We start from the raw sequence: 26,200 nt of genomic DNA on the forward strand, positions 1-26,200 counted from the left end.
TTTTACTTCTTTTATGAAAATTCAAAACTTGCTGGAATTTTCCTCTTGAGCTAAGAAAGTCTCAAGCTTTTTAAAATTGAAAGAAAAGTTAGGAAGGCACTTTTCCCATTACCTCAGAATTAATATTTTATTTATATTACTTGCATGAAGTGTATCTCCATCAGTCTGAGATCTATGGTCAAGTGTATTCTTTCCATTTAACTGCAAGATTTCAAGATTCTCTGGGGATATGATATCCAATATTTCTATTAAAAGAGAGCATATGCAATAGAGTCTGACTTCCCTAAGGAGGAAAAATGAAGTCTGCCTGGATTGCTCTGCGGATTCAAAAGCAGAAGGGGCAGGAGGAGGGAGATGTGAGATGTGTGTTCAGTTAACAGCAAGACTTGGCCACACTGGTGACTTTCAGTGTGGGGTCATTAGTCCTGGGGAGGTGACCAGCCGAGGTGACCAATTTCACAGTTTGTGACAGCAGAGTCATTTCCAGCCTGTGGAGCGTGGGGATTTTGTGACTGCACTTTGGCCAGCTCCTCTTTTTGCTCTTCTGAAGCACCAGGTTTCTCTTGAGCACACCTTGAACCCGTGTGTGTGCAGTCAGGACATTGTTTTTTGTCTCTGAGGGGTTGGTTTGATAGAATCCTGCCTCTGAGTCGTGCTCCATGTTGGCACTACGTTACATTCAACACTAATTAAAATTTGGCAGACAAAGACAAACCTTGCGACAGAAATCCAGTAATCAATATAAAACAGTGACCTGCCTCCCAATATTTTAAATTAATACATCTCTCTGTATTGCATCAGAATTTCTCCCAGATGTGGTGAAGTAGGAATTGGTAGTTGAAGCTTCTGGGTAGCATTTCCATGAATTGTTTCCAGCTTTTAGATGGGGACAAGCAACATGTATTTCTATGAAATCTTCACACCAAGTTCCTGCTTTGCTGCCAGAAAGAGAAATAAAATTATCTATAGCAGTCTTCACTGGCTTTACTACTGCTAGTTAGTTTCTAGTAGTTAATGGCATAGGTGAGATTATGGAATTAAGCCAGTGGAGCAATGTTTCTCCAGACAAGATTTAGTAAAATGTTGGAAAAAAGTTGGTAAACAGTAATGGATAAATGAAAGCTTGGATTGAGTGTGATGCTCATTCTTGTAGGTTTGATAGTTTCTGAATACCAACAGTTTAAAAAATAATACAATTAATTGTCAATTATTTCTTGTGCAGCTATAATTAGCACTTAGTTAAAAATTAGTTAGTGTTTCTTCTGAAATTAGGATCTTGCTAAAGATTATAGAAACTCTTCAGACTGAAACTCATTTGAAGCAGAAATTTCAATGTAGGCTACATGTGATTGAAGATGAGAAATATTTCCCAAGCTCCTTTTGTCTGATATAAATGTGCTGATTTCTGTGAAACAAGTATTTTAAAGTGCTAACTCTTTGATACTCATCTTGTGAGCAGTTTTCAATCTGACTTTATTTTCCCACCAATAATGTATTCCGTGCTGTTTGGAAACTGCATGCAGCTGGCAACACCACTTTGAAATATTCTTATATTAAAATGTAGCATGCAGTGATAAAGGGAACTGCAGAGATGTTAATTCTTGGTTTAACTGTGCCAAAAATTAGTGACTAGAAGTTGGAATGTAATGAGATGGGCTCCAAAACAAATGTGATACAATGATGATGGGCTTGGCCTTTGCTGTGAGGGCACCTGTGTCGATGTTACCACTGAAAGGACTTGATCAATCCTAAATTAGCCTTGTCTTGCCCAGGTCCACAGGCTGGTGCTCTTATTTTTTATGAAGAACAAAGGTTTTACAGTAGAGTCAACTTTTCACATTCATGACAGATTGTAAAGCGCTGGTATAAGCTCTGTGGCCTTAACTGTGGAACTGGGAGAAAAAAAAATCAAATAAAATACCAATGCAAGATTTGAATAGAGTCAAAATAACCTGCTCTTCATGTCTTTTTGAGTAAGGAACTAAGCTGAAATGGCAAAAAAAAAAAAAAAAAAATCAGTCAGGACTGTTAACATCTGGTGGAGTCTTTGGAAACAAATATAAATCAGAGACTTGAGGGATGGGTGGGCAGCCTCAGGCATCACATCTCAATATAATGCAGATTTTGGGATTTATCCACAGCCAGGAGGAACCAGGGCAAAATAGGCCTGGCATCATCTCAGTCTGCTCTGCCCTGCCAAGGAAAATGAAGCTGTTTGGTAAAGACCTGATAGGCAAAAGCTGAGCTCAAAATAAATGAATTAATTTGGTGGAAAGTGATTAAGAACCACACAGATCTGGAGGGGTTCATCAGTGGGAATTGGGATAATTTGGTGGAAAGAACATTTCTTCAGTGGGCACTGCTGGAGTCAGAGGAGGGCACAGCCTAATACTCCTGAATTAATAATGTCTGAAAACAGGTTTGAAGTCCCAGATGGTTTCTCAAATTAGTCTTTTGTTTAAATAAGGTAAGAAAATGTATTTTGATGTTAGAGCTGACCACTGGGGAATTAAAGTAGGAAATAAGAATTCCCAAAATGATGTAGGATGGGTTTACGTACATCTCTATCAAAAAATATTTAAAAAAAAATAATAGAGAGATAGATAAATTGTGACTTGATTTCAGAATGCTGATTAATTTGGTGCTCAGTGTACATTTCCCAACAAAGGTTAATGAATCTGTTGAACTAATGAACTTTTCTTAATTAATAGAAGTTTCAATTTTCTCAGAGCAAGGGTGCTGGAGAAGAGAGCAATGAATATCACACAAACAAGAGCAATGAATAACACACAAATAAGCACATACTGTTGTTTTTGTCAAATAAAATACAGAAAGGATTGAGTTGCTTTGCTGTGTCTATACAAGACATTGCTTTTCAGACTCCAAACTTCCTGGTGGAATTATAAGGCTCAAGTCAAGTGGCTGGAGCTGAGTTTGTGGTCATCAGAGGGCAAATCCTTCAGGTCTCTTCTGTGTTCCATAGTCCAAGGGGAGCAAATTTTTCAGAGTGCACAGTGCATGTAAGGCTCCAAACAAGGGAAATTTTATTTCCTCCATCATTATGTTAAATTACTTTAATAGAGGAAAAAGGATTGGATACATCATTTCTATTTATAAAAGTAATGGTTATGCTTTTATTCTGCTAAGTGGCTACTTGGGATTGCCAAAGATGATTTGTAAAATAGGAAGCCAGAGCTTAACTATGCAGATTTTTAGAGGTTAGCAGGACTACATGTTCCATCCTCCTCCTGAAGTGGGAAATTTATTGGGCTCATACAAAAAAAAGGGAAGTAAGGGGTGTGAGGGAGAGTGGGAAGAATTAGAGGTTCTGTGAAGGGCCAGTCAGAAGGATGTTTAAAAAATATAAGATTGCATTGGTTAACAATGGGCTAGAAGCAATGTAGAGAAAATGGAACTGGACCCTTGGCACTTTTGAGCTCCAATTCCCAGTTCCAGGAATTGTGTTACTGTTGAAGTTGCATGTTTCAGATTAACCCTGCAAAGATCCACAGAATGGAAGGGAAACCCACTGTATTTGTGTAATTTGAATAATTCATCTCTCGGGGAGATAAAGACCTTAATGCACATTGCTTTAATTCCCAGCCTTTGGTGTAATCCCAGCTCCTGGTGCAGCAGGGGCAGCACAGCTCCCTGCAGGCTGCAGCTGCTGGAGGAGCAGCACAGGCAGGCACAGCAATGAAATGCTGCCTTTGAGAGGGAAGCTGGAAAATAAAACATCTTTGGAGTGAAGGGGGGGTGTGTGTGCAACGTGCTGAGCACCAGTGCAGTCAGTGCCAGGAAGCAGGTGAGTGCCCCAGCTCCTCTCATGCTGCTTTCAGGAGACTCAGGTCAGGGAACTACCAGTAAAAAGATTAAATGTTCTACTGCATTGAAGGCCAAAGTATCTTAAAAGGTTGAAAAACAAGTAACTCCTGTGAGGGCTGAAAAGGATCTCCTTGCAAGCCCCCGTTTTTCTCCCCTGCATTTATGGGAAATCAGGCATGTGATGATTAATCCCTGTGTTACATTGATTGAGCTGTTTGTACAAACTCAGCTCTGTTAATGTACAGCTCCATCTGTAGAGAATACAGCATATTCAGGCACTACAATGGAACAATCAAGGAAAGCACCTTCCATTCTTCCTGGGAGAGTGATACAAGAACAAAGTACAAAAGTAAGCAAATGAAAATGTTACCTAAATATCAAGTGAAAATATTCCTTTAGCGCTTATATGAAACTTTGTTCAGAAATCCGGTCTCTCTAACGTTCAGAAGTTTATTTGTGTTTTGAAAATAAAATCTGGTTTGCCACACTCATTTTTAACTTGTGTAAATATTTGCTTGTATTTTCATATTCAACTGTGTGGTATTTCTTTTTCCCACTATCACAGATGTAGGCAATTTTCTATCCCTTCCCCCCAGCATTTTTTTGGCAGCTAATGAATGCAGTCCTTTGGATCTCATCTGATCTTTGGCAGGATATCTGGAATTGATGTCCTAGGATGTGTGTAGCTAACTCAGTAATGATGTTACAGGAAAACTAAACACTCCAAGCCACAAAGCTCTATTCAGAAATTTTATCTCTGATCCAGAGGCAAACTAAACCCCACTGTAGTCCTGTGAATCACAAACTGAATATTCAATAAAGCACACAGAGAGCCAAAGGAATGAGAGGGTGATCCTCCATGGAAAGCATAATACCAGCAAGTCAGAGTGCTGGGACTCCTTGTCAGGGCATTGTTCTGGGCTCCTGAACAAGTTGCTTAATTGTCTCTCCATTGTCCTGAAAAAGAAGTATAACCATGTAATGCAAAGTCCTGTTGGTGGATGGGTTTGTATCCCTGTTCAGTACTGAGATCCCCCTGTGAAGTCAGTTTGCATTTCGCCTGCTTAGAGCTAATTCCTGCCTCTATGTGAGTGAGGCAGCAATTCCATCCAGGATTTATCCAGGATGCTCCCAGTGCCAGGAGCTATCACACAGCACCTGAGCTGATGTGAGACAGGTGGAGGACTCTGTCACTCTCCTCATCTCCTTGGAATAATTCATTAAATGCTTCTACCTGTGTCAGTTACAGGTAAAACCTACGGTGGAATTACTTGTCTCTGTTCTCGTTAATCCCTTGCCTGTCAGCTCTCATCAGGCATTACATCCTGCCTGCCTTGGCAATTTCCAGCATGCAAATTCTCTGCCTGATGAAGTGCTGCTAGACTGTCTCATCCAGGTGTATATTATGGATTTGGGTGTCACATATTAATCGTATAGCAATATTTCCCTTTGTAGTTTGGACACTTTCTAGAATAATTATTGACACCAAATAATTGAAATGTGTTTTGTTTTTTTTTTTTTTCCCATGGAATTAGACATTTATATATCGGTTTCTACTGACACATCAGATAGTTGAAATTTCAGTTGCAGTGGATGGGTGTCTCCAGCACCCCTTGGTAGTGAATAATGCTGGAACACTTTTTACATGGAGGTGATTGCATTGACAGTAGCAGCCCCAATGCTTTCCTGAAATGCAGGTACCCTGAGCCTGGGCTCCAGCAGGCATTTCAGCATTAAACCTTTCTGTAAAATGGCAAGTCAAAAAGCTGAAGTGTTGTAGATGTGCATCTACCTGCTGTAAGAGGACAGACAAACTGCAGTTATGTCTGTAAGTTTCAGCCTGGACAGATACATCAGCTTTTTAAGAGGCACCTTGTTCCCAATGCTGTTAAAACCTTTCATTTTCACATTATTTAGGTTACTGCACTGGTTTAATTCTGACTCTGCATATTCCCTTGTCTTAGGGAAAAGAGCAAACCTTTAGGTGAATTTTATTCTGTCATATAAATTACATATCATATAAGTTACAATACAATATGACAATTACATTGTCATATAAAACAGTGTGCTCTGCATTATATATATATATATATTTTTTTTTTTTTTTTTGTAAAGAGAGGGTGGTAATTCAGCCACTCATGGACATTAATGCAGTTGAAGTAACTTTTCTGTCATGACCAGTGAAATGGAGACATTTGGATTTTGCCTTTACTCATACTGAGCACCACTCTCCTCCCAAATAGCCCTGTTGGACTCGAGGCAAACTCTGACTCCAAAGACAAAACCCAGGGATTGCTGAGGGCCCTGCATTATGCAGGACTGGAATCTGCACTTCCAAACTGATTAGATGAGTATGTTCCCCATCTGGAAATTGTTCAAATACTTGCAGTCAAGGGAGGTTTTACCCAGCACCATTTGTTTCAGATGTCTGCCTGTTAATGTTTAAACATTTTCTGCTGTATTTGGAAAACTCTAGACCTTGACTAGGCACTAAAAATTTCACTCCTCCATCTGACTTGTATCTGCACAGCTTCTATGTTTCACTCCACTTCCAGCCCAAAATAACCTTCCTGTAAATTCTTTGGAATGCACAAATCTTTCACCAGCTGAAGCTTTTGAAACAAGTCATCCCAGAAAGGATGGGATTTCATCCCTGGTGAGAGCTAATATTGCACATACATGTTCAGGAAGCAGATGATTCCTCTCTCTGTGAGGTCATTCAATTTAATTTCTAGAGACATGATTATTGCAGTTACATAGCAAAGGGAACAATTCTCTGTGGCAAATGCTGTGCCAGAGCTTCAGAGGTGTTGCAATGGTTTTAATTTAGTGCTGTGGGTTTTAGGTGGTGGTAGAGGGGAGCCAATAATCACTGTCCTAACAAATTGCCTGAACCCACTCATAGATTTAGTAACAGGAAAATTGGAAGGGTCATGTTGCATCCCCAAGCTTAGCACTGAGTGGGGAACAGCAAAACATGAAATATGAAGTGTGGTGGACTGGCAATGAATGGGATGCTATAAAAAATAACCTAGAAAATCATCTCCCACTCTCCACAGAGACACATGAACCCATGGCCTACCCCAGCCCTAACAACCAAACCCAAAGTATTTATCAGCAAGGAAGCTGGAATCTTCCTGAGCAGAATGATGGATTCAGTCAGTTTGTCCCAGTGCCTTAAGAGCTGGCAGAGGACTTGCCAAAAGTAGTCTTGTCCCCATATTTAGGCTTTTAATGTAAAATCAGATGTTGGTGGATTTTTTTCTTTCATAGGTTTGCAGCTGTGTGAGAGGAGTTCTGGCAAACGTGGGTGAGCAGCAGCAGGTTTGCAGCCCTGCTCAGGGGCTGGGACCTGTGTCCAAGGGAACATCTCTTCTTCCAGCCACCCTTTTTGGCTGCTCTCTGGCACTGCTGCCAAACAAATGAACAAATCTTGTCAGTCCTTCCAGGCCATTCAATACCTTCATTTATTTTTGTTAAATAATCTCTTGTTATTCTAGGGGTACCAAAATTTTTTTGCCCGAGTTTAAGATTCATACACTTATTTCCTGGGTGTTAAGTGGAATTTTATTCCTTTTTATTGCATTCTCTGTATGTACTTAAAAGAAGATGACTGCTTTGGGGCTTGGGGTTTTTGGTTTTGGGTTTTTTTTTTTTTTTTTATGTATAGGATTCCTTACAATTCTGAGAGCTTCCAGCAACCAAAACCGAGTTTGGTTCCTGGCTATGCTGCTTCTTTAGTAAAACAGGTTTAGTTGCATTTCTCTAGTTCTAGTGTTTAAACACTGGTTCAGGGTGTCCTTGCTGTTTTTATCTTTTTTTCCAGTCAGAGCAGAGCATGGGCAGTGGGGCTCTTTGCAGTGCTACTCTGTGAGTGAAAGGCACTGGAAAAAATTCAGGGCCAGGGAAACCAGAGACTTCCTTCCAGTCCTGTGTGTCAAAAAGGCTTTGGAAAGGGTGGGATGGCCACAAGCAGCACAAAAGACGGGCAGCAGAGATGTTTTTTGGCCACAAAAGATGGGTGGCTTTGAGATCCAGGAGGTGAAGTGGATCTGCAGGAGCATCAGGAAGGCGGGCAAGGCTTCTCTGAGGCCCCAGACTCAATTTGCTGTTTGATCCTTCTGTGTTGAACTTCAGAGTTCTGAGCTATTGGAATGCCTTTGGAGTAACTGGAGTTCCAGCTGGAAAACATTCCTGCTGCTCATCTCCTCTCACAGCAGTAATAGATGGGGGATTAAAATATAAATGTGCTCTGGAAATATTAAAATTACGAAGGAAATAGGTTTATTAGTTTTATGTGTGCTTTTAATAAGAGGTGTTGGAAATTATAAAGCTCTGTCTTCTCATGCAATTGTGTGTCTGTGGGTATTCCAGAGGGAAAGCTGTCTCTGGGAAAAGGCATCAGAGTATGAATACTGCTGAATGATTCATTTATAAGTTGCTTTATTTAGTTAGGAGTTTTTCTGTTGTACTCCCCTCTATAATACCTAAACATTTCCATGCTTTAATAGGCTCATATTCTTAAAACCTTTGAGAAGGTGTGCTGTCACTTTGATCTCAGGGGCTGGGCAGCATGACAAATGAGGCATAGCAGACTTCCTTAAGTAGCCTTAAGATTCATGTGGAAGTGGGGCAGGAATATCTCTGTTTTTTCAGGGTTGTTCCCAAAGGACAAACTTTTCTGGGTGCACAAAGGAGGCTTCTGGTTAAAGCCACTGGGAACCTGGGAGTTTTCCTGGTGTGACTGGAGGTATCTGGCATGCCTGAGTTGCTGTGTTGAACATGAAGGTGACCACTTGAATTCTCTGTGTGGGTTGAGGAACAGTAAGCAATAAATTGTATGATTGACCCACTTTAATTGCCAGTTGAAATAAATAATTTCTGGACATAGAGTATTTCTTTTATGCTACATAAAAATCTCTTGTGTGGGCTTCATGGATTTGTCCCAAGAAAATATTTATTGTACCCTGAGCTAATTTGTCTTGATTGTTGAAGTTTCTTGTTCTTGGTGGTGGAGAATAATGATATTTTTGGGTTTTTTTTTTTCTTTTTTTTTTTTTAAGAAGCCCCAGCATTATTCTTAACAGAAAAGATCCAGGAGTTCCACCCATTCATTGCAGTGCTTCCCACAGTACTGACTATGTGTGCTATGAGCTACTGAATATTGATATTCTTCTCTTTACTTCCAAGAGTTTATAAACTTTTTTTTTTTCCCTTAAACTTTTCAGAGAGAAGAAAAATATTCTTAAACTTATGTCTTAAATGTGATCCAACATAGGCTTTTCTTGCTGTAATTTACATGGAGCTTAGATGGCTTAACAAACAGCTTTTTTTTTTGGGTCAGCTACATGATGCTGAGGCAGCATAACACACTTTTCTGCAGCAGTTACCTTAATTAATGGAGTTTCTGCATGCTTCTTGTGAAGTCCTGGATATCAGGTTCAGAAAAAACTCCCAGTTCTTTAACCTTTATGATCAGAAGGAGCAGGACGAAAGCAAACTGCTTGAAATGAAAAGCAGTCAAAATGTTTTTTGTTTTTTTTTTTTTAAAAAAAAACACTTTTAGAATATGAATATATGCATTATTATAGGGCTGGAAACACAGGGAGAGAAGGGCCCTCGGTCTGCAGTTTTTTCTGGGAGTCTACACTTGGAGATGAACAAGGCAGCTCATTGAAATCTGCTTGTATTTTCCACAGAAACAAATCTATCTGTCTGTGTCATTGTCTGTTAAGAAAATGCTACCGTGAGGAATATTTGATGCAGTATATTCCTATTTATTTGTATCTCGGTGACATTTTGTTAAACATAAAAGCAAATGGGAAAATAAGGTGCATCAGGGGGGTGTTCTGGCTGAGAGGGAAGTTTATCACTAAGCTGTCACTGACAACAGAAAGGATTCATAGACTCCAGTGTCACACGATAACACATTGCTAACAGCAACTTATTTAAGTGTATCACTGGGAATTTAATCTCTGTGCTACCTTCAAGGTTAGCAGCTAGAGGATACTTGGGATCAAAGAAGGGAGAGTATGAAAGAATCTGTTAGAATCTAAACTGAGTGCTTAAGTGTTGAAATGGGTTTAGTGCCTGTGTTTAGCTCTGAGTCTGTTGTAGTGGTCTGGTCATCCAGAAAATAGTGCCATTCTTGAGGACGAGGCATGGTGTGCATGCTCACCATCAAGAAAATGATTCATGGACTCAGCTGAGCTTTGTATGCAAGAACAACTGAATCCCAGCATCTTAGAGAAATATTTTCATTTTCCCTCATAAGAACTTACTGACAGACATGGTGATTCCAGGAATGGGTTCAAAGGAGGTCTGTAAAGAGTGTCTTCCTTTAAAAGTGTCTTTTGGAGCTTCTGGAAAGGAACAGGAGGGGATGAGGAAGAACCTGAGAAAAAATTGGGTTTGTACATTGAGTTGTGACCCAGAGTAAGGAGTGAAACTTCTGTAACTGCAGTAGGTGCTTAAAATAATTGGGATAATTGAGCTAGTTAGATGATTCTGGCTTAAACTTGAATGATGGTGTGTGGAGGGAATTCTCTGAGGGAGAGAGGAGAAAAGGCTCAAGGCAAATCTCAATCACCTGAAGCAAGATGTGGTGCCTTGTGGCTTCCAATAACCAATAGCTTTCTTCAATTTTCATTCTGACATGATCTTTAGCTGCCTCTCCTGAAATGAAGAAGTCTATTGATGCACTGATGTCAAAAGCCTGGAGTCCCTCAGTTAACACACTCCCCCCTTGCCCAAAACACCATGTCCTTAGCATGGCACATCTGTTACTGCCCAGCAAGGTGGAATCCATGCTTCCCAATACATTCCTCACCATTTATAGCTCTTGATGCAGTCCCTAAAGCTTGATTTGTCACGTTGGGATGACTCCATATCAAGTGCCATGAATCAAATTATTTTCTAACACAATGGCTTTAGCACCTCTGCTGCTGTGATGAATGGCTGTGCAGAGGCACTGAAATAAACACTCCAGAGCAGCAAGGTTTATCCCATATTTCCAATAAAATCTGCCCACTTGTCCACTCTTCACTTAGCTAGAGAGCAGTGCAGGAAATTGTTTTTCTTTGTGGTAAACCCACATCAGTGTGTGTCGTGAGCTCTTGGGGATTAATTGTGCCTGGGAGAGAAATGTCCCTGAATGTGCAGGGCAGGGAGCTGGGGGGGATCCTGAGAGCTGCTGCCCCATCCCAGGGCTCTTGGGAGTGGGAAGGAAAGCCCAGCTGCAAGCCCTGAAAAGCCTGCTGCTGGTCATTTTCTTCAATTTTTAGGCCTCTGTGCATGTCGCTCCCTGTGTTTTTGTAATTATTTCAAGAGGTAATGATATGTGCAGGGTTTGGGGCTTGCAATCCGATTCTCTGTTTTGAGTGCAAGTTAACTCCTGGCAACTTTGCTGATGGGAAGGTTCTGGCTTTCCAGTGAAAATAGAATTAACCTATCCATAAGTTTTTTGGGTTTTTTTTTACTTGTATAAAAATTAGAGAAAGAAGAACACTGGCTTCCTGAAAGGCCTTTCAGTTGAGTACCTTAAAGCATATCATGAAATATAAATTATTTTCCCTTTCTATCCATTATAATCCATTTGTTGATGGACTTATCAAGTCACATTGCAGGATTCTGGAGAATGTAGATCATGAGGGAGAGGAAAAAGCCCCTGAGACATGAGTAGGACATTTTAGAGACATTTTTCATTTTGTGAAAAAGGAGACACACACACATATGACAACACTGACATGCATGAGCAAATTTTAAAATAATTATACCTGCATTTGCTTCCTGAGTCTTTGATAGTCTTCTCCCAGATCAAAAGCTTTGACATTCAAATGATGTTTTTTGTCCTTATAAAACGTTAGAATAAAAACCCCAGGGCGGTATTGACAGGAAACTGGGGCTGCTTTCTCAGTGCTCCTCTGACTGCAGCAAACACCAGCAGATTATTGACAGAACAGTTTCTCTCCAGGTGAAGGCTCACCTTCATCCAGGAGTTTATAGGACATAGTTTCAGATGGAAACTCTTCTCTTTTTACAAATATAGTTTGATATTTTACACGGGATGTTTTCTAGGCTATCAATTTTATACTTTTCCTTTGGATTGCATGTTAGCAATGCATTGCAATTTCTCCAAAATGCTGTGGAAGGAGAGACCTCCTCCATGGTGGTTATCTGGATAAAATAGTAGCCTTCCACTTCAGGGACTGTATTTTGCATTTAATTTGAAATCCCTGTGAGAGACATTGAACTGCTGGAAACAATTTGGGCAGCTTGTGGAGTGCAATATCGAGGCCCATAGATAGTGTGAGAGGTGGGGTTGTTGCCTTTTTTTTGCTTTTAAAACTACAGTGTCAGAGCTAAGGACCCTCATATTTAACTGGATCTAAAATGTTTTTATTCTCTAAATTGTAAACTGCTGAAATCCCATGGGAAATGTTATAACTATTCTTAACTAATTTCAATATTTTTGCGCAACTCAGACACCTCTTTGTGAAGGAATTTAACATGGACTTGAGATTTTAGTCTGTCTCTAAACATCAATAATAAAATGGGAGTACAGATAAGAATGATTGCACTAATTCTGTTTGGTTTCTGATATAAAGGTGTTTGCACCATTTGTGGACTAGTTCTCAGTTTGGGTGTCCTCTGAGCAGCTGAGGAAGACTCAAAGACAAAAGTACTGAAAAATTCCTGAGCTATGACAGGATTTGTGGTCTTCCTAGGCCTTCACAATGAGAGAAGAAATCTTGTCTAAAATCTTGATCGGATCAGAATAGAAATTTTAAAAATCATTGTGTTGGCAACAAGTTTCACAGGGCAATTCCTCTGCTGTTCCTATTTCCCTGTCGCTGTTGTGTGGTGGAGGGAATCAGACACAACTTTTTGAAAGGACTACACTGGAAATTTCAAACTGAAAAAAATCTCGGAGAAAAATAAAATTCACTTCATCATGTAACATTCATATTGCACTGCTGCTTCACTGGAGACAAATTGATGGGATGATTTATTAGATAAAAATTACTAGCACGCACTGTAATTGCAATAAGTTAAGAACCCATAAGTGCCATCCCAAAGAATGGAAAGAAAATGTAATAATTTAACTTCATTAAGTCTTGTCCATACTCAGTATTTGGATATAGGCTGGAATTATTACCAATCTTAATTTTTTATTATTTTGTGTTGGGCTTTTTGGTAGACTCTTCTATCTAAGTTTATCTAAGACATCTATTCTGTGTGGAAGCTTGTAAGAACAGTGAAAGAGGGATCTCAGTAAACAATTTTATAATGTCTCCTATGTTTTCCAAAGTCATCTGTAGCATTTGCAATCCATTTTATGGGAAACAGGAAAACGTGCAATTTGAGGTGCTCAGTGACTTCATGACTTCCCCACACAGCTGAAGAACACACTGAAGTATTGCAATGGTGCTGTGATTGTGAAATCTCCTTATTTTCTGATTTTAAATGCTCTTGCCTGTTTCAAAACCCCATCTATTTAGTGAGAAACTTTGAACTGAAATCTAGAATTCCTTATTCCTGCTTTAGTGTTTCAATCACAAAACTAAACTTGGATTTTTGGGGTTCAGTTTTATTCAGAATCGAATTATGCCAACATTAATTTCCCAAGGGAGGCTCCAGATCCCCCAGTTCCATGCACAGACTGACAGCATTCTGTTTTGCTCTCCATGCTCCGTGGAGGTGTTTTCTGGAGTGATTTTTTTAACAACCACTTCCAAAATATCAATTCCACCTGCTGCAGCCAACATTAACAACTGCTGGATTCTGAACTCCTAGGAAAGCATCAGAATGTAACAGTATTAATTAAGTCCTTCAAATGATGGCAATGAGTAAAGTGATAATGAGCAAACCTCTCCTACGTTCATTAGTTGCAGGAGAGAATATTTTTTATTACAGAGCTGATTTTCTGGTAGGAGCAGCCCATAATGTGATTGAAGTTTGAAGGTTCATTCGTATTAAATATGAGAAAATTACATATGAAGCAGGTATTAAATCACCATTCAAGGTTTCCCAGCTTTTTGACTTCCAATCAAAGCTGTATTGTTACTGGGAAATGCTTGAGACCGACCTTCTGTTGTAGCACCCTCAGCAATGTAGCAATGGGATTTTGTCCTTGGAGCTGAGTGAGGATAATAAGTACATTTCAAATGAGGAAATAGACCAAACATTGATGCCCTTGCAGTAAATGAAATAGGAACATATTAATGATGAAAAGAAAATCAAAGGCACTGCCTATGTGAGCCGAGTCCTGTATAAATAGTTTAAAAATTGGTGTGTGAAAATCCATACTCTGATTAGGAGGACAAAGTTGGACCCAATGTGTGAACGATGCCACTTTTACTGTCTGTTTCATAAGGAAAACTTCGTGTCTCTCTCTGTTTGTCACCACTATTTTCATTGTCATTTCATTTTTCTTCTTCTAACAAGAAGATACGCAGCCCCATATTCTTGTTAATTGAATCTGCAAAGTGGATAGAGTCCCTACCTTCCCAGAACAGATTTAAAACCCCCCAAATCCAACATCCCCTGAGCTTGAATTGCTTTCATTTCATTACCATCACTCGTGGAAGACTGTGCTAAGGGCTGCCATGCACTGATCATTTATTTTGCAGCTTCTTTTCAAGTCAGTGCAATATTTACAAAGCCCAAGAGCTGCCAATCATTGGGAATGCTCGGAAAGGAGCTGCTCCCCTCCGGGAATGCTGCTTTCCCCATGCCAGGGAGGGCCTGAAGGCACAAGGTACAGAATGAAAGTCAAATGAGGGGAGCTTTAGGAGAGTGCTACGTGCAGGCAGAGACTCTGCAGAGTGAGCTCAGACTTCCCAGACATGCTGGAATCCTCTGGAAAGAGCTGAAGTGGCAAATCAGCCAATTTCCCTCATTTCGAGCTAATTTGTCTGGATGACTTGTAACTCTCTCTGCTTGTGAATGAGAGCTTTTGAGTTAAATGCATCACTCCTGATAAGGAAAAAAAAAAAAAAAGAAAAAAAAAAAAAAAAAAAAAAAAGATTAGGAGACAATGACATCTGCTGGCATTGGAAAGAGAAGGCATCAAACCAGCACAGCCTGACGAAGGGAGGGCTTTGCTTTCCAGCTTCCTTTGGACTGCTCCATGAAGCTGTGGGTTATTAACCTATGTTAACCTATAAAGCAACATGGGAAAGGCACTTGGGCTTATTCCTGACCATCAGGCACCTTGGGGAGCAGAGGCTGCTGGTTCTGTTCTGCTGCTCCCCACCCAGCCGGGGCAGGAGGGGGTTGCAGGGAGAGGGAAGATCCTGACCAGGAGCTGCTTCCCTGAAAATGTCAGAAAGTGTCCCAAGAGACACTTCTGCAGCACTTTCTGCTTTAGCCAAACACCCTCCAGGAGCTACGTTGTCCTGGCAAACCACACAAGAAAAAATGGCAGGATGTTTTGTTTTGTTCCCTTGGAGGGATGGGATAGAGCCCTTTTCAGACATTTCTCTTGGAACTCTCTGTTAGGTCTGTGCTGCATGCAGTATACAGCATCTTCCCTCTGCTGATGTCAGAAGTCTTTAAAATATAAATCCATAAATCCTACCTGTTTTGTTTTGTTTTGTTTTGTTTTGGATTTCCACCCCCCACCTCCCCCCAAAGTTAGGGACTTCTTATCCAACATTTCCAGCCTCATTTGTTTGGGGATCACAAGACTGGATTGAAAATCATAACATTTGCATTGGATATTTTAGGGAGATTTTTCTGCATTTGCTTTACAGCTTTGATTAAGATTCATATGCTAAATCCTTCTGCAATCTCTTAAATCTCCAAGTGTCATGTAATCACATCCCTCTAGCAGCAGATCTCTAAGGAAAATATTAAATAGGAGCTGTTATAAATTAAAAATTGAGATTTTTAGCACTGGAGAAACTGGAGCCACTGTTTTTTGGGATTTATTTTCAAATACTTATTTGGGGGCCCAAAAGCCAAATGAAAATACCAAAGAGGAATCCTAGACTTCAGCTGGTGTGGGACTGCAGTAGTTCCTAAAGCTTCCCTTGAGCAGAAGTGGGAGGTGCTAAAACAGTTTGGCTGCAGTAAAATAATGTCCCAATGTGTGTGTGGTATTTGATTTGATCCCTCAGACTCAGTACAGAGGGAAATTTGATTACAATACAGGCAGCAGGCTCCAAGTATTTATTATTTAGTCTGTGTTTTCCACTTGGTGCTCATCTTTATTAGAGTTTCTTTTTTGCCTTCTACTACTTGCAGAGTTTACCTTACCAGCTGCTCACTGCTAAAATTTACCCTGCTGGGTTTTCTTTGCTTTTCCATTCTCTTTTTCTGACCACTCTTCAAATGTGATTTTTTACCATCTTGCTTTTCCTGTCCTAACGTGTGCAGTGAAAGGAGAAAGGTTCTCAATGAGATATAATAACCCAGATGTGAAGTCAAATTAGGATTATAGTTTCACTTCACAAGTAATTGCACTGTTTTTGTGTGGGAAATGTAATTTACTTATTTCCAAGCTGGGGAGTGTAAAACTGTGATTCTGTCAGTCAGCTGTCATCCATCTCCCTCTGCAGCAGGTTTTGCTGTTGAATTTATTCTTTCTGTTGGTGTGGGTTTTGTTCAGTTTTTTTTTTGCTCCAAATCCAACCTGGTCACTTAGTTTGCACACTGTAGCTGGGTTTGTAAAAGAAACGTGTTGGACTAGCACAAAAAGGAATCAAAAAGATGGAAGCTCTCTGGGCCCAAATGCTTTGAAAGCTCCTCAGTAGACAAGAAAAGAGTTGTTAGCATTCCTAGCACGCTGCTGGAAATGCATTATATATTGTTGCCACGTCAGTTTGTAATATTGGTACATGGCTTCAGTGCCTTGCTTGGGTTTGTAATTACATTTAAATAATTTAACTCCATTACACCACCATGTCTAGTGGAAATGTATGATTCTGTAGGAAGGCATTTCCTTTCAGATTGATCTAATGACTCCAGAAAATGCTGCTGCTATTAACACTTGTTAACTATTGATATGCAAAACTAAAACTGTTAGCAGTGCACTGGAAGACATTAATAAATATGCTCATTTTCAATGATATTTTTGAGAGCTGTTTGATAACTCATCACTTGATTTGTGATGTGTCAGATGGCTTTAATAGCTTGGTTAGTTGTATTTTGCAGATCAAAGGTAGCTTTTATCAAGATCAGACTTAAAGGGTTCCAACTGATGAGTGATTGAAGCCATCCAGTGAAACACAGAAGTTGTCCTACAGTTATGCAATACCCAGCTCAATTCTTGGATGTCAGCAAGTTTTCTTGGACTGCAAGGTTGAGATGAAGCTGGAGAAGGTGGTAGAGTACACACAGTAGAGTTTTTGGTGTACGTTTACTGATAGATTGATGCTGGGTGTGTAAACAACAGCTTCATAAATGCTGAAATTCATCTCGTATTTCACTTTGCATTCTCACAAACACTTTAAAGTTGCTTTCCAGTCTTCTGATGGTTTTGGTTTTAGTTTGGGTTTGTGGTTTTGATTTCTTTTTTGTTCGTTTGGTTTTGTTTTTTGTTTTTCTTGTTTTTTTTTTTTATCATTGAAAACACTCTAGCACTAGTGGTGAGTATAAAGGCTTCTCCTCTGTTGCAGAATGTGACACCAGAGAGGTTCCTCATATCACAGAGATGTACACTGGTGGCAAGGTGTCATTCCTTCCTTGTGTTCACAAGAAATGAGCCCATGTGCAGGCTCACAGTAGGAGCTAAATAGTAAATATTTACCAGGAGCACTCTGGTTTCCCCCTGCAATGCCAGTGAGTGTGTCCTCAGCAGCGCTGTGGGACAATTTATGGAGAGCCAGAGTAATTGATCAAAGACACTTAGTAAATCTGTTGCACCTTCTTGTCCTCCACTTGGTGATTAATTTCTCACTGTCAGTCCATGAAATGGGCACAGGACTCTGCTCTCTCCTTCCTGGGTGCATCTCTGGGGTTCAGTTTCTGGGTTTCTTTGGCTTTTTGCTTTCCCTTTTTCCAACCCCTTTATTCATCTCCATCAATTTTTTCTGCCTCTCCCAATCCTTTACCTTCCTTTAATACTTCCTTTCCTTTCAATTGAATTTAATTTCCTTTTCTAGAGCCCTTTGAGTGTCCTCCAGGCTTTTTGTTCCTTTTCTGTGAGGGAATTCTTGTGAAGGTCTCAGGTTTGCCATGCTCTGTGCAGATGATGTGCTCTGGCACCAGGGTCCAGCAGCATCCTGCACCTCCCACCAGCAGTGACAGCCTCACATTTGTGTAACTGGAGGAAAAAAGCCTGTCTGGATCAGGTTTTCCAGTCCATTTGTCATAAAATAGATTTCCTTCTTCTTAAAAGGCTTCTATGGGACAGAGAGAAAAATCAGACATATATGAAGCTAAGTGGAAATGATCTCACTGGAATGCCAGGACAGTCTTTTATTCACTAAAGCAAAAAGTAAATTTATTTAAATTAGCTAAAAATTAAATTAAGTTAGTAAATATATTACTTTTATTTACTATTTACTACTTTATTTACATTGTTTGTTTGCTTTTTTTTTTCCCCTGTTTGTTTTCTAATTTTGCCACTTGTGGGTAAATTAGTGGATTAAAATAAGTTTTTCTACCTCATAGTGGGCATGTCTGAAAAACCCAGAAGTTTTTTTTTTTTTTTTTAACCATGTGCCTTTAAATATTTCTCTATAAACTACCTTGAGGTTTTGTTGTTTTTAAGCTAAATGGTAACCATCTAAATTACTGACTTTGTATTTCCCTACTGAGCTAAACACTTTCATCTGCTTTAATATAATCAATAATAAAATACACTTTGATTTGGAGAAAAACAGATGCTTTAGTGTTGTTTGGGAGATGAGGACAAATGACCATCTCACCCTGTTGTCACACACATTCCTTTGTTTGATTGAAAGTGCAGATATTTTCATTGCACATTGGCTGTGTGCTTAATGAAACGGACCTATCCCTACAGCTCAAAACTAAATATAAATTACATATTGTTATAGTTGCTATGGCAAATAATTACCATTATTTAATGATAACTTATGAAACCATTAAGTATCAAGGCAAAAGTAGTTGCTAAAATGCAGAGTGCTATTTCTCAGTGAAATAAACTTAATAACAGAACTAGATTATTTTTTTTTTTCCCTAGTTGTCTGGCTTTGTGTCTGTTTTGAATTGTGTACTTCTGAAATATTAGTGGGTGTACAAGGAGGCAGCTTGATTTGGACACAGAATATACCTGTGTGTACTCTGGAGTTCTGCTCCTTGGAGTTTTAGAGATGTTCTCCATTCCTGCTCCAGCCTTCTCTCTGCCCCACCTGTTGGTGTTGAGAATCTGTGCCATTTTTACTTTCTCATGAATTATCCCTGCACTGCTTCAGGCTTGTCTAACTGGGGCTCACCTCAGTAGGGATTCCCCCTCTAATATCAGGGGGATTTGGATATTTGTCATAAATGGCATTCTGAGTTACAGCTGAGAAGACAGCACTGATGGAAGTCCCTGGTGCTGGTCTCTTAAAAAAAAAGGAGATTTTCTGTCATGCACGAATATTTTGGGATTGTTCACTGAAATGAACAAACAAAAATTCCTCGCAGAAATTTTCTAGCTAAAAGAGAATCATTGTAGTTTACTCAGGAGGGGAACAGATGCAACCACATGGGTAAGTGTAAGCAGAAACACTGAGAGCTCAATATTCTGCAGAGGAAAGGATGAAAATAAATCTTAGGTGTATATTGTACTGTCAAACCCAGTAGTATTTTTAAGATTAATTTGCCTCCTCATTATTGATGCATGCCACATTTCCCCTGAGCTGAGTTGAATCAAACTCTGTTTATTTCTTGCCTTTTCTCTTCCTCCCTCAACATTTGAAAGGTGTCTAATGTGGAGAGGGAAGTCTGGAGCTGGGTGTTATTTAAATAATGGACCAATCCAGAGCACTGTATACAAATAAATGGTGCTGGGAATAATAGCAGATTTTGCACAACTCTACCAAAAGTGTGGCATTGCAATGAAAATTCAGCGTGTGTCTGTGAGTGTGTTGTGCAGTGTTGTTCCTCCTTGACAATGAGCTATTTACAAGATTTTGCTGTGGTAAAAGTCAGTGGGTGCTGTTTTATCAGGTATTCTCTGGTTCATGACTAAACATTTCTGGAAGAGGTGGTTGTTAACAGGGCATGAACTCATTTTTGTACCAGCTTTGCCACAGAGACTACACAAACACCAGATATCTTGGAATCCACTCTGTCTCTTGCAATTTTCAGTGCTGGGCCTTGTCCAGGCTGACTTCTGTTCTCAAGGAACTGGACAAGATTGGCATTTGCAGGTTCTGCTCTCACAGAACTGGTCCTGGCTCAATTCTCATCAGTGCACTTTGTTCATATCTCAGATATCTGAAGGGAAGAGTGAAAAGTCTGTTAGAAAATGTGGCATTTACCCTAATCAATTAAATATCTTAGATTTGACAAGGATTAGAAATTTACAGCATGTAAATGGAATTATTAATTACATAAGATATTGTTTATGAAGATTCTTGATCCTCCTGCTTCAGAGTGTAAGCTACTTAGTAGGCAGTGGTGAAAAATTGCCTCATTTTATGGTAAGACTTCCTGGAAAAACTGGGAGTGAACACAATGAAAACCATGTGATATCAATAGATCAGAGCAGACATCACTGGCTCTTGGTGAGAGGTTGGGCATGCAAAAAAGCTGGGAGAAATAATCCTAATCAACTAGAGAACTAAAGTGGGGATGGCAGCAGCTCTTCAAGGGGAAGGGAAATTTGAAAAAAGCCAATTCAACTTTTTTTTTTTTTTTTTTTAGAAATGACATCTGTAAGAATGGGAGATAATTAGATGTGTATCTCAGACCTTTCTCAGCAGAGACCACTCTGTGAGTGTTTTAGGCACAGGCAGTGCATTCATCTCTCTGAAATGTGAAAATCTTCAGAGTTTTTCAGGCAGCAAAATAATGGCTTCAAAGAGCCCTGTGCAGTGGGGTGGTGAAATCAGGGCTGGCTCTGCCACTGCCCCACAGCCCAGAGCATTTTGGCTCCAGTGGAAATGAGGGAGCACCAGCTGGCAGAGGTCAGATCCCTGCCACAATTCACCTTCCCATGAGCCTAGAAAAGGAAAAAGAAAAGAAAAACAACATTTTTTTCAGCAGCATGGTGCTGCAGTGTGGGCAGGACAGATTTCTCTGCCATCCAGAGCCCTGTGCTGCTTTTGGCTGCCTCAATCCCTCTCCTCACTCATCTGAAGGATCCACTGGCTGCTTCAGGAGAGGTGCAGGCTCATGACCCCAGTGCACTCAGAGTGCTTTGGTCCTGCTCACAAAAACTTGTACTGGAGAGCAGCTCTGTTTGCTCACTGGGCTGTGCTGGGAGCCCTCTCAGAGCCTCCGTGGTTATTTGTGCTCCCAGAGCTTCCTTAGGAGCTCGTGGATGTGATGAGAGCAAAGAGGAAGAAAGGCCAGTGTTAAACTAATTAAAAATCTTATCATCATAGTGTCATTTTTGAGATGGAATTCACAATGCCACCAGGCCTCTGTGGAGGTGTTTGTGTGCAAAATTCAGGGTGTGTCTGTGCTAATCCTGGAGGGGAAAAGGGCAGAAACAGGACACTGCAAAGTCACTGGGGACTGCAGACAGGATAATATTGTGGTTAAAGGTGATAAAAAAGAGTAATAATTGGCTCCTCCTTTCTTCAGAGACAAGAGGAGTGTAAAGCAAGACCTGTGGAGTTATGTGAGAGGTAGTTCACATCAGGAATTTACCTAAAACGGGATAGAATGTGAAAACTTGAGAGAACCAAAATGTTGTGGTTTTTTTTTGTATTTTTTTTTTTCTGTCCACGTGCAAATAAGGTGACTTAAATATTATTTGTCTGCTTCTGTTTCTCTGGTCCTGTAACACCAGGAAAGCTCAGTAGACATCTGAGCTGGTGCAGGTTAAGGGCTGCTGCCTTCCTGACTGCAGAACTGCTTGGGGTCAAGGCTCTGGAGAGAAGCAGGCTTCAGGACTCTGGGTGTGACGGTGGGAGAATAATCATTCCCAGCTTTGTCAAGCACTCCAGACATCCCACATGTTGTGGTGTGTGTGCAGTGTGCTGATCTGTCAGACAGTTTGTGGGTGACTGCATTGTGAGGAATATAAAGGTACCAAGGAGCAGCAGAAAATCAGAGCATCCTTCAGGTGCAGGGTGAAAAACGAGTTAGGCTTAGCCAAGGTCACAGAAGTGACACTGGAACAAGTAGAAAGTGGCAGGTTGCATCTCCATTGCACGTTCTGTGAGCTCTTTGTCTTCCTCTGTCTCACTACATTTTTTTTTCTTAAGTATAAGGTCATTAAAAGTTGCACAAAGTGAATAATTCTTCTAATTATTTACGTCAAAGTAACAGATTGATATTATCACTCATGTCTGAAGCTGCCTTACCATTATTTTAATTTATTTTTCTAATTGTCTTGGGGTTTTTTTAATAATTGTCATAATAAAGCTTTGCAAGGTTTTCCAGATAAATGAGAAGCACAGAATGCTGTATGTGATATATGATTTTTTTGGAAGTGCCTGACCCAGGCTTTCAGAAATTTTGTAAGCAGGCAGTGGGTGAACACAGCCTTGGATTCCCAACTGCACATTTATCTGTTTATGTAATTTGCTGTTAATTTGGATTGCCTGCTTTTGTCAATAGGCTCTTAGACCTTCAGCTTGTGAAATCCTGGCTTGGATTCTGTGGCTCTTCTCTCTTTCTGCCAGTGGTTCCCAGTTTTTCCCTTGGCAAACTGCTTCTAGTCAGTCAGTGACTTATTTTGGTAAGAGTTCTCTGGCTGGCTAAAATTTTTTTGGCATGATTGAAGCCAGTGCAAGAAGTAGTGGAAAGAAAGTGGAAGACAACTGTCTGTAATTGTAATTTACTGTGATTCAGGGACCCTCCAGCACAGGCTGCAGTTAAACCCCATCACATCTGCAGTCAGTAAATAAAGTCCTAATGAGAAATTAAAAGTGTTGCAGCAATTCCAAGCTCTGTATTCCCATGGAACTATAAACTGATGCTCCTCCAATATCCAGAAGAACATACCAAGATGAGAAATCAGTAAAATTATGTTAATCAAAGTTAGCACTTAAATGTCCACTGAAGTTTGGTTAACTAGGTAGTCTAATTTCAGCTCCTCATGTACTTGCAGTTAAGCCTTTCGTAAGTGCTTTATTTAGATGTGGATGATGTTTTTCCCACCGAGCATTCAAGCAGAATGAGGAATTTAACTCCTACAATTGCAGTAGATTTTACAGCTTCTACTCCTTACTGAAGGGAACTGGAGTTATTTTCTTGCATTTTCTTGTGTTACAAGTAGGAATTAGCTTATGTTTGGTAATTATGGCACTAATCTTTCTGTAATTCATTCTTTTTCTGTGTGGCTTTTCATTCTTCAAGTGTTTTTTATTGGTACAGCATCTTAATATTTCTGTGGGTTTTTTCCAAAAAAAACTTTTTGAACTCGAAGTGGGGAAGGCATGAGTAACATCTAAAAGAGGAATTAAAAACTGCACTAAATACATTTTTGCCAGAAGGACAGGAATCATTCCTACATAGAAGACTCAGGAAAAAAAGCATTTTAGCATCCTTCAGGGCTGGCAGAGTGCATTTGCTGCCCTGATGGAGTGAGTGGGAGCCCGTGCACTGCTGGCTGCCGTGTCCCCTCTGATTTATCCCATCCACCAAAGCTCAGCAGAGGCACCAGAGCAGCTGGGAAGAAGTGTTATAAAGTGTGACAAACCCGGCTTTCCCAGGGGAGTTCAGCTGCCACGATGCATATTTTACATCTTTCTCTGATGTAATGAGAGGTGTGAGTTCCTTTCTGATGTTACATTTTGGAGCTGGCTACACAGATTTAGCCTTGCCTGGAGCCAGGAGATGTCCATCAGTGTGAAATGTTTTATTTCGGGTGAAGTAGCAACAAATCTCTTGCAGCTGGAAAGAAGGGCTGGGTTTCCTGGTGCACTTAAACCCCAGTTTAAGAAGAAGAAAGGGCCCAATGAGCACCCTGTTGATTTTGCAACACTGTGTTGTAGGTTGATAAATATTCTGGCTTAATATAGTGTGGTAATTAAGTGTGGTAGTTAAAGAAGTCCATCAAAAGTTCCAGGAAGTATTTCAGGAATTCAGAATAAAGTACAAAATGATCTGAAAGTGTCTGCAGAGGTAAAACCAAAGCCCATGAAAGCACAGCTCTGCAGGAAGTTTAGCTAAACTGAGAAATACCTAGCAAAGGAAATGGTGATATAAAATGAGACTTAAAAAGAGAGAAACCATTTTGAATAAATTAGGCAAGAAAGTGATATTCCTGATCTTTCTTTGTTATATTTAACCTGCTCTGTGTGGAAGCACACACACATTATTTGTGTAAAGCTGTTATAGGCTGAGAGATGACTGTACACAGGCAATAAAATGTAGATGTAAAACCAGAGCTAGGAGGTTTCCTTTTTATAATTTTTGCTCTCCTTTTCAAGAGGCAAATAGAGTTTTTCAAATGATCCCACAAGGAACATCATTACAGGAGAAAAATCTAAGTAAAATATTATTCCTCCTCACAGTGGGGCATAACTAGCTAAAGTTTTTTTGGTTGTGAAATCTGATTGTAATAACAGAGGAAGAATGCTTTGAAGAGCTGCTGGGATATAAGTTTATGGGGATCTGGTAACTCTCAGCAATGTACCTGGAAGACATTTATGTACATGAAGCCTGAAGAGAAATTACAATAATTAATTGTATTGTTTTCCCCTCACATTTCAGGATGCAATGCAACACCCAGAATACAGCAAAAAATCAAGTGAGGAGAAAGGGATGCCTTGTTAATTCATCTAACTAAATTCTAATTTTCAGGCCCTTTGTTTGGCTGGGGAATAGCACTGGCAGGATAGCAGCTGCTGGCAGAGAAGTTCATTTCTTTCCCAGAAGAAAAGAAATCAAGGCAGCTTTGCACTGATCAGCTGGCCCAGGTTGCTGGATCAATGGTTGGCAATTTGCAGGGCTGTGCTGTAGATAAGGCTGTCACATTTTGGCAGTCTCATCACCACCAGGCAGCCACATAATAGCTGATAGGTCCCTTTCAGATAAAGATGAGCAGAAGATAGAAAACTGAAGAGAAAGGAGAGTGAAAGGGGGATAGAGGAGGAAGGGAAGGTGACACATCAGCAGTTTCAGCCTCACTTTGTGGCCCTTTGGTCCCCAGTTCATATAAATGTGTGTTTGTATTGCTGTTAATTCTTGCATTTCTCAACTCACAGAGCTGCTCATTGGTGTGATTCTTGGGTTTGTGCTTTATCCTTTTGAAAATGAGCAGATGTTTGTTGAAAAGTAATGCCTTTCCCAAAGTCCCTGAACCCAAAAGTGCAGGTTCAAGATAGTCAGGATCTGCTTTAAAATGTCAAAATTCTGCCAGGTTTCCATCCTAGGACTGTAGCCTCTCACTTTAGTGTAAATATGACATTGAGTGTGGTTTTCTTGAAAAAAGGAAGTGGACTTCAGGCCAGATCTCCTCCTGGTCCATTATTTATTGAAGCTTAGCTCTGTGGGGCTTGGGGGTTTCTCTAGCAAAGCCTCTGCCCTGGGGAAGGCCAGCTGGTACAGAAGTGAATGGAACAGGAGAGCAAGGTGCTTAAGTAGCAGCTGAATTATTTTCAGATGTTTCTGGGTTTAGGAAAATTGGGGAAAATAGAAGCTTCCTCTGAATTCTGCTGCTTTCCATTTTTGTAATGGCTCACTGCAGATTGTAAGGAAATCTGTAAGAGACTGGATGACAGCAGAGAGAAAAGAGGTGAGGGAATCATTACCTTAATACTGATAAAGCTGCTAAATATGCTCAGGGAGATGTAGACATTTCCAAAAGCTTGAGAACACAGAGAATAAAGGATTCATTAATAAAAAAGTGCCCTGGCTGTTCTTAATCATCTTGAATCTTGAGTTTTTATTAGTCTTATTTATCCTGACTATAGAGAATGTTCCCTAATTCAAATTTCTAGTGTTGCACAGCCTTCCAAAATCAATTATATCCAGTGTAGAGAATAATTTTTTTTTATTATTTTTCCCTTTATTCAGATTTCCAAATTTTACCTATCAGGAGAAAAAAAAAATGCCTATTTTCTTTATAAAGGAACAAAAGTGTTTTGTTTTTTTTTCCCAGCAAAAGCAATTTTCAAATGAATTTAATATGACTCATTTTGGAAATCTTCATACAAATTATTTCTGCTGTTTAGTCCTTCACTCTCTCTCTTGTGAATAGGGGAAAACAACTCCTTTTGATCCGTTGCAGAGAAGCTGATGAAACTCTGTATCAGCAGTGAGGTAGAAGAACCCTCCCTAAAGTCCAAAAGGATTTGGG

At 40.0% G+C, this 26,200-nt stretch overlaps 1 protein-coding gene across 1 annotated transcript in view; it reads left to right on the forward strand.

The window, feature by feature from the left end:
- Positions 1–26,200, forward strand: part of PCDH11X (protocadherin 11 X-linked) — a 383,656-nt gene that overhangs the window by 180,275 nt on the left and 177,181 nt on the right. Inside the window, exon 6 of the mRNA XM_053990341.1 lies at positions 24,332–24,340. Within this exon, the coding sequence (XP_053846316.1) occupies positions 24,332–24,340 (9 nt within the window). The remainder of the gene's footprint in view (positions 1–24,331; positions 24,341–26,200) is intronic.

Source organism: Vidua macroura, chromosome 14 (assembly GCF_024509145.1).
Source record: "Vidua macroura isolate BioBank_ID:100142 chromosome 14, ASM2450914v1, whole genome shotgun sequence".
NCBI lineage: Eukaryota > Metazoa > Chordata > Aves > Passeriformes > Viduidae > Vidua > Vidua macroura.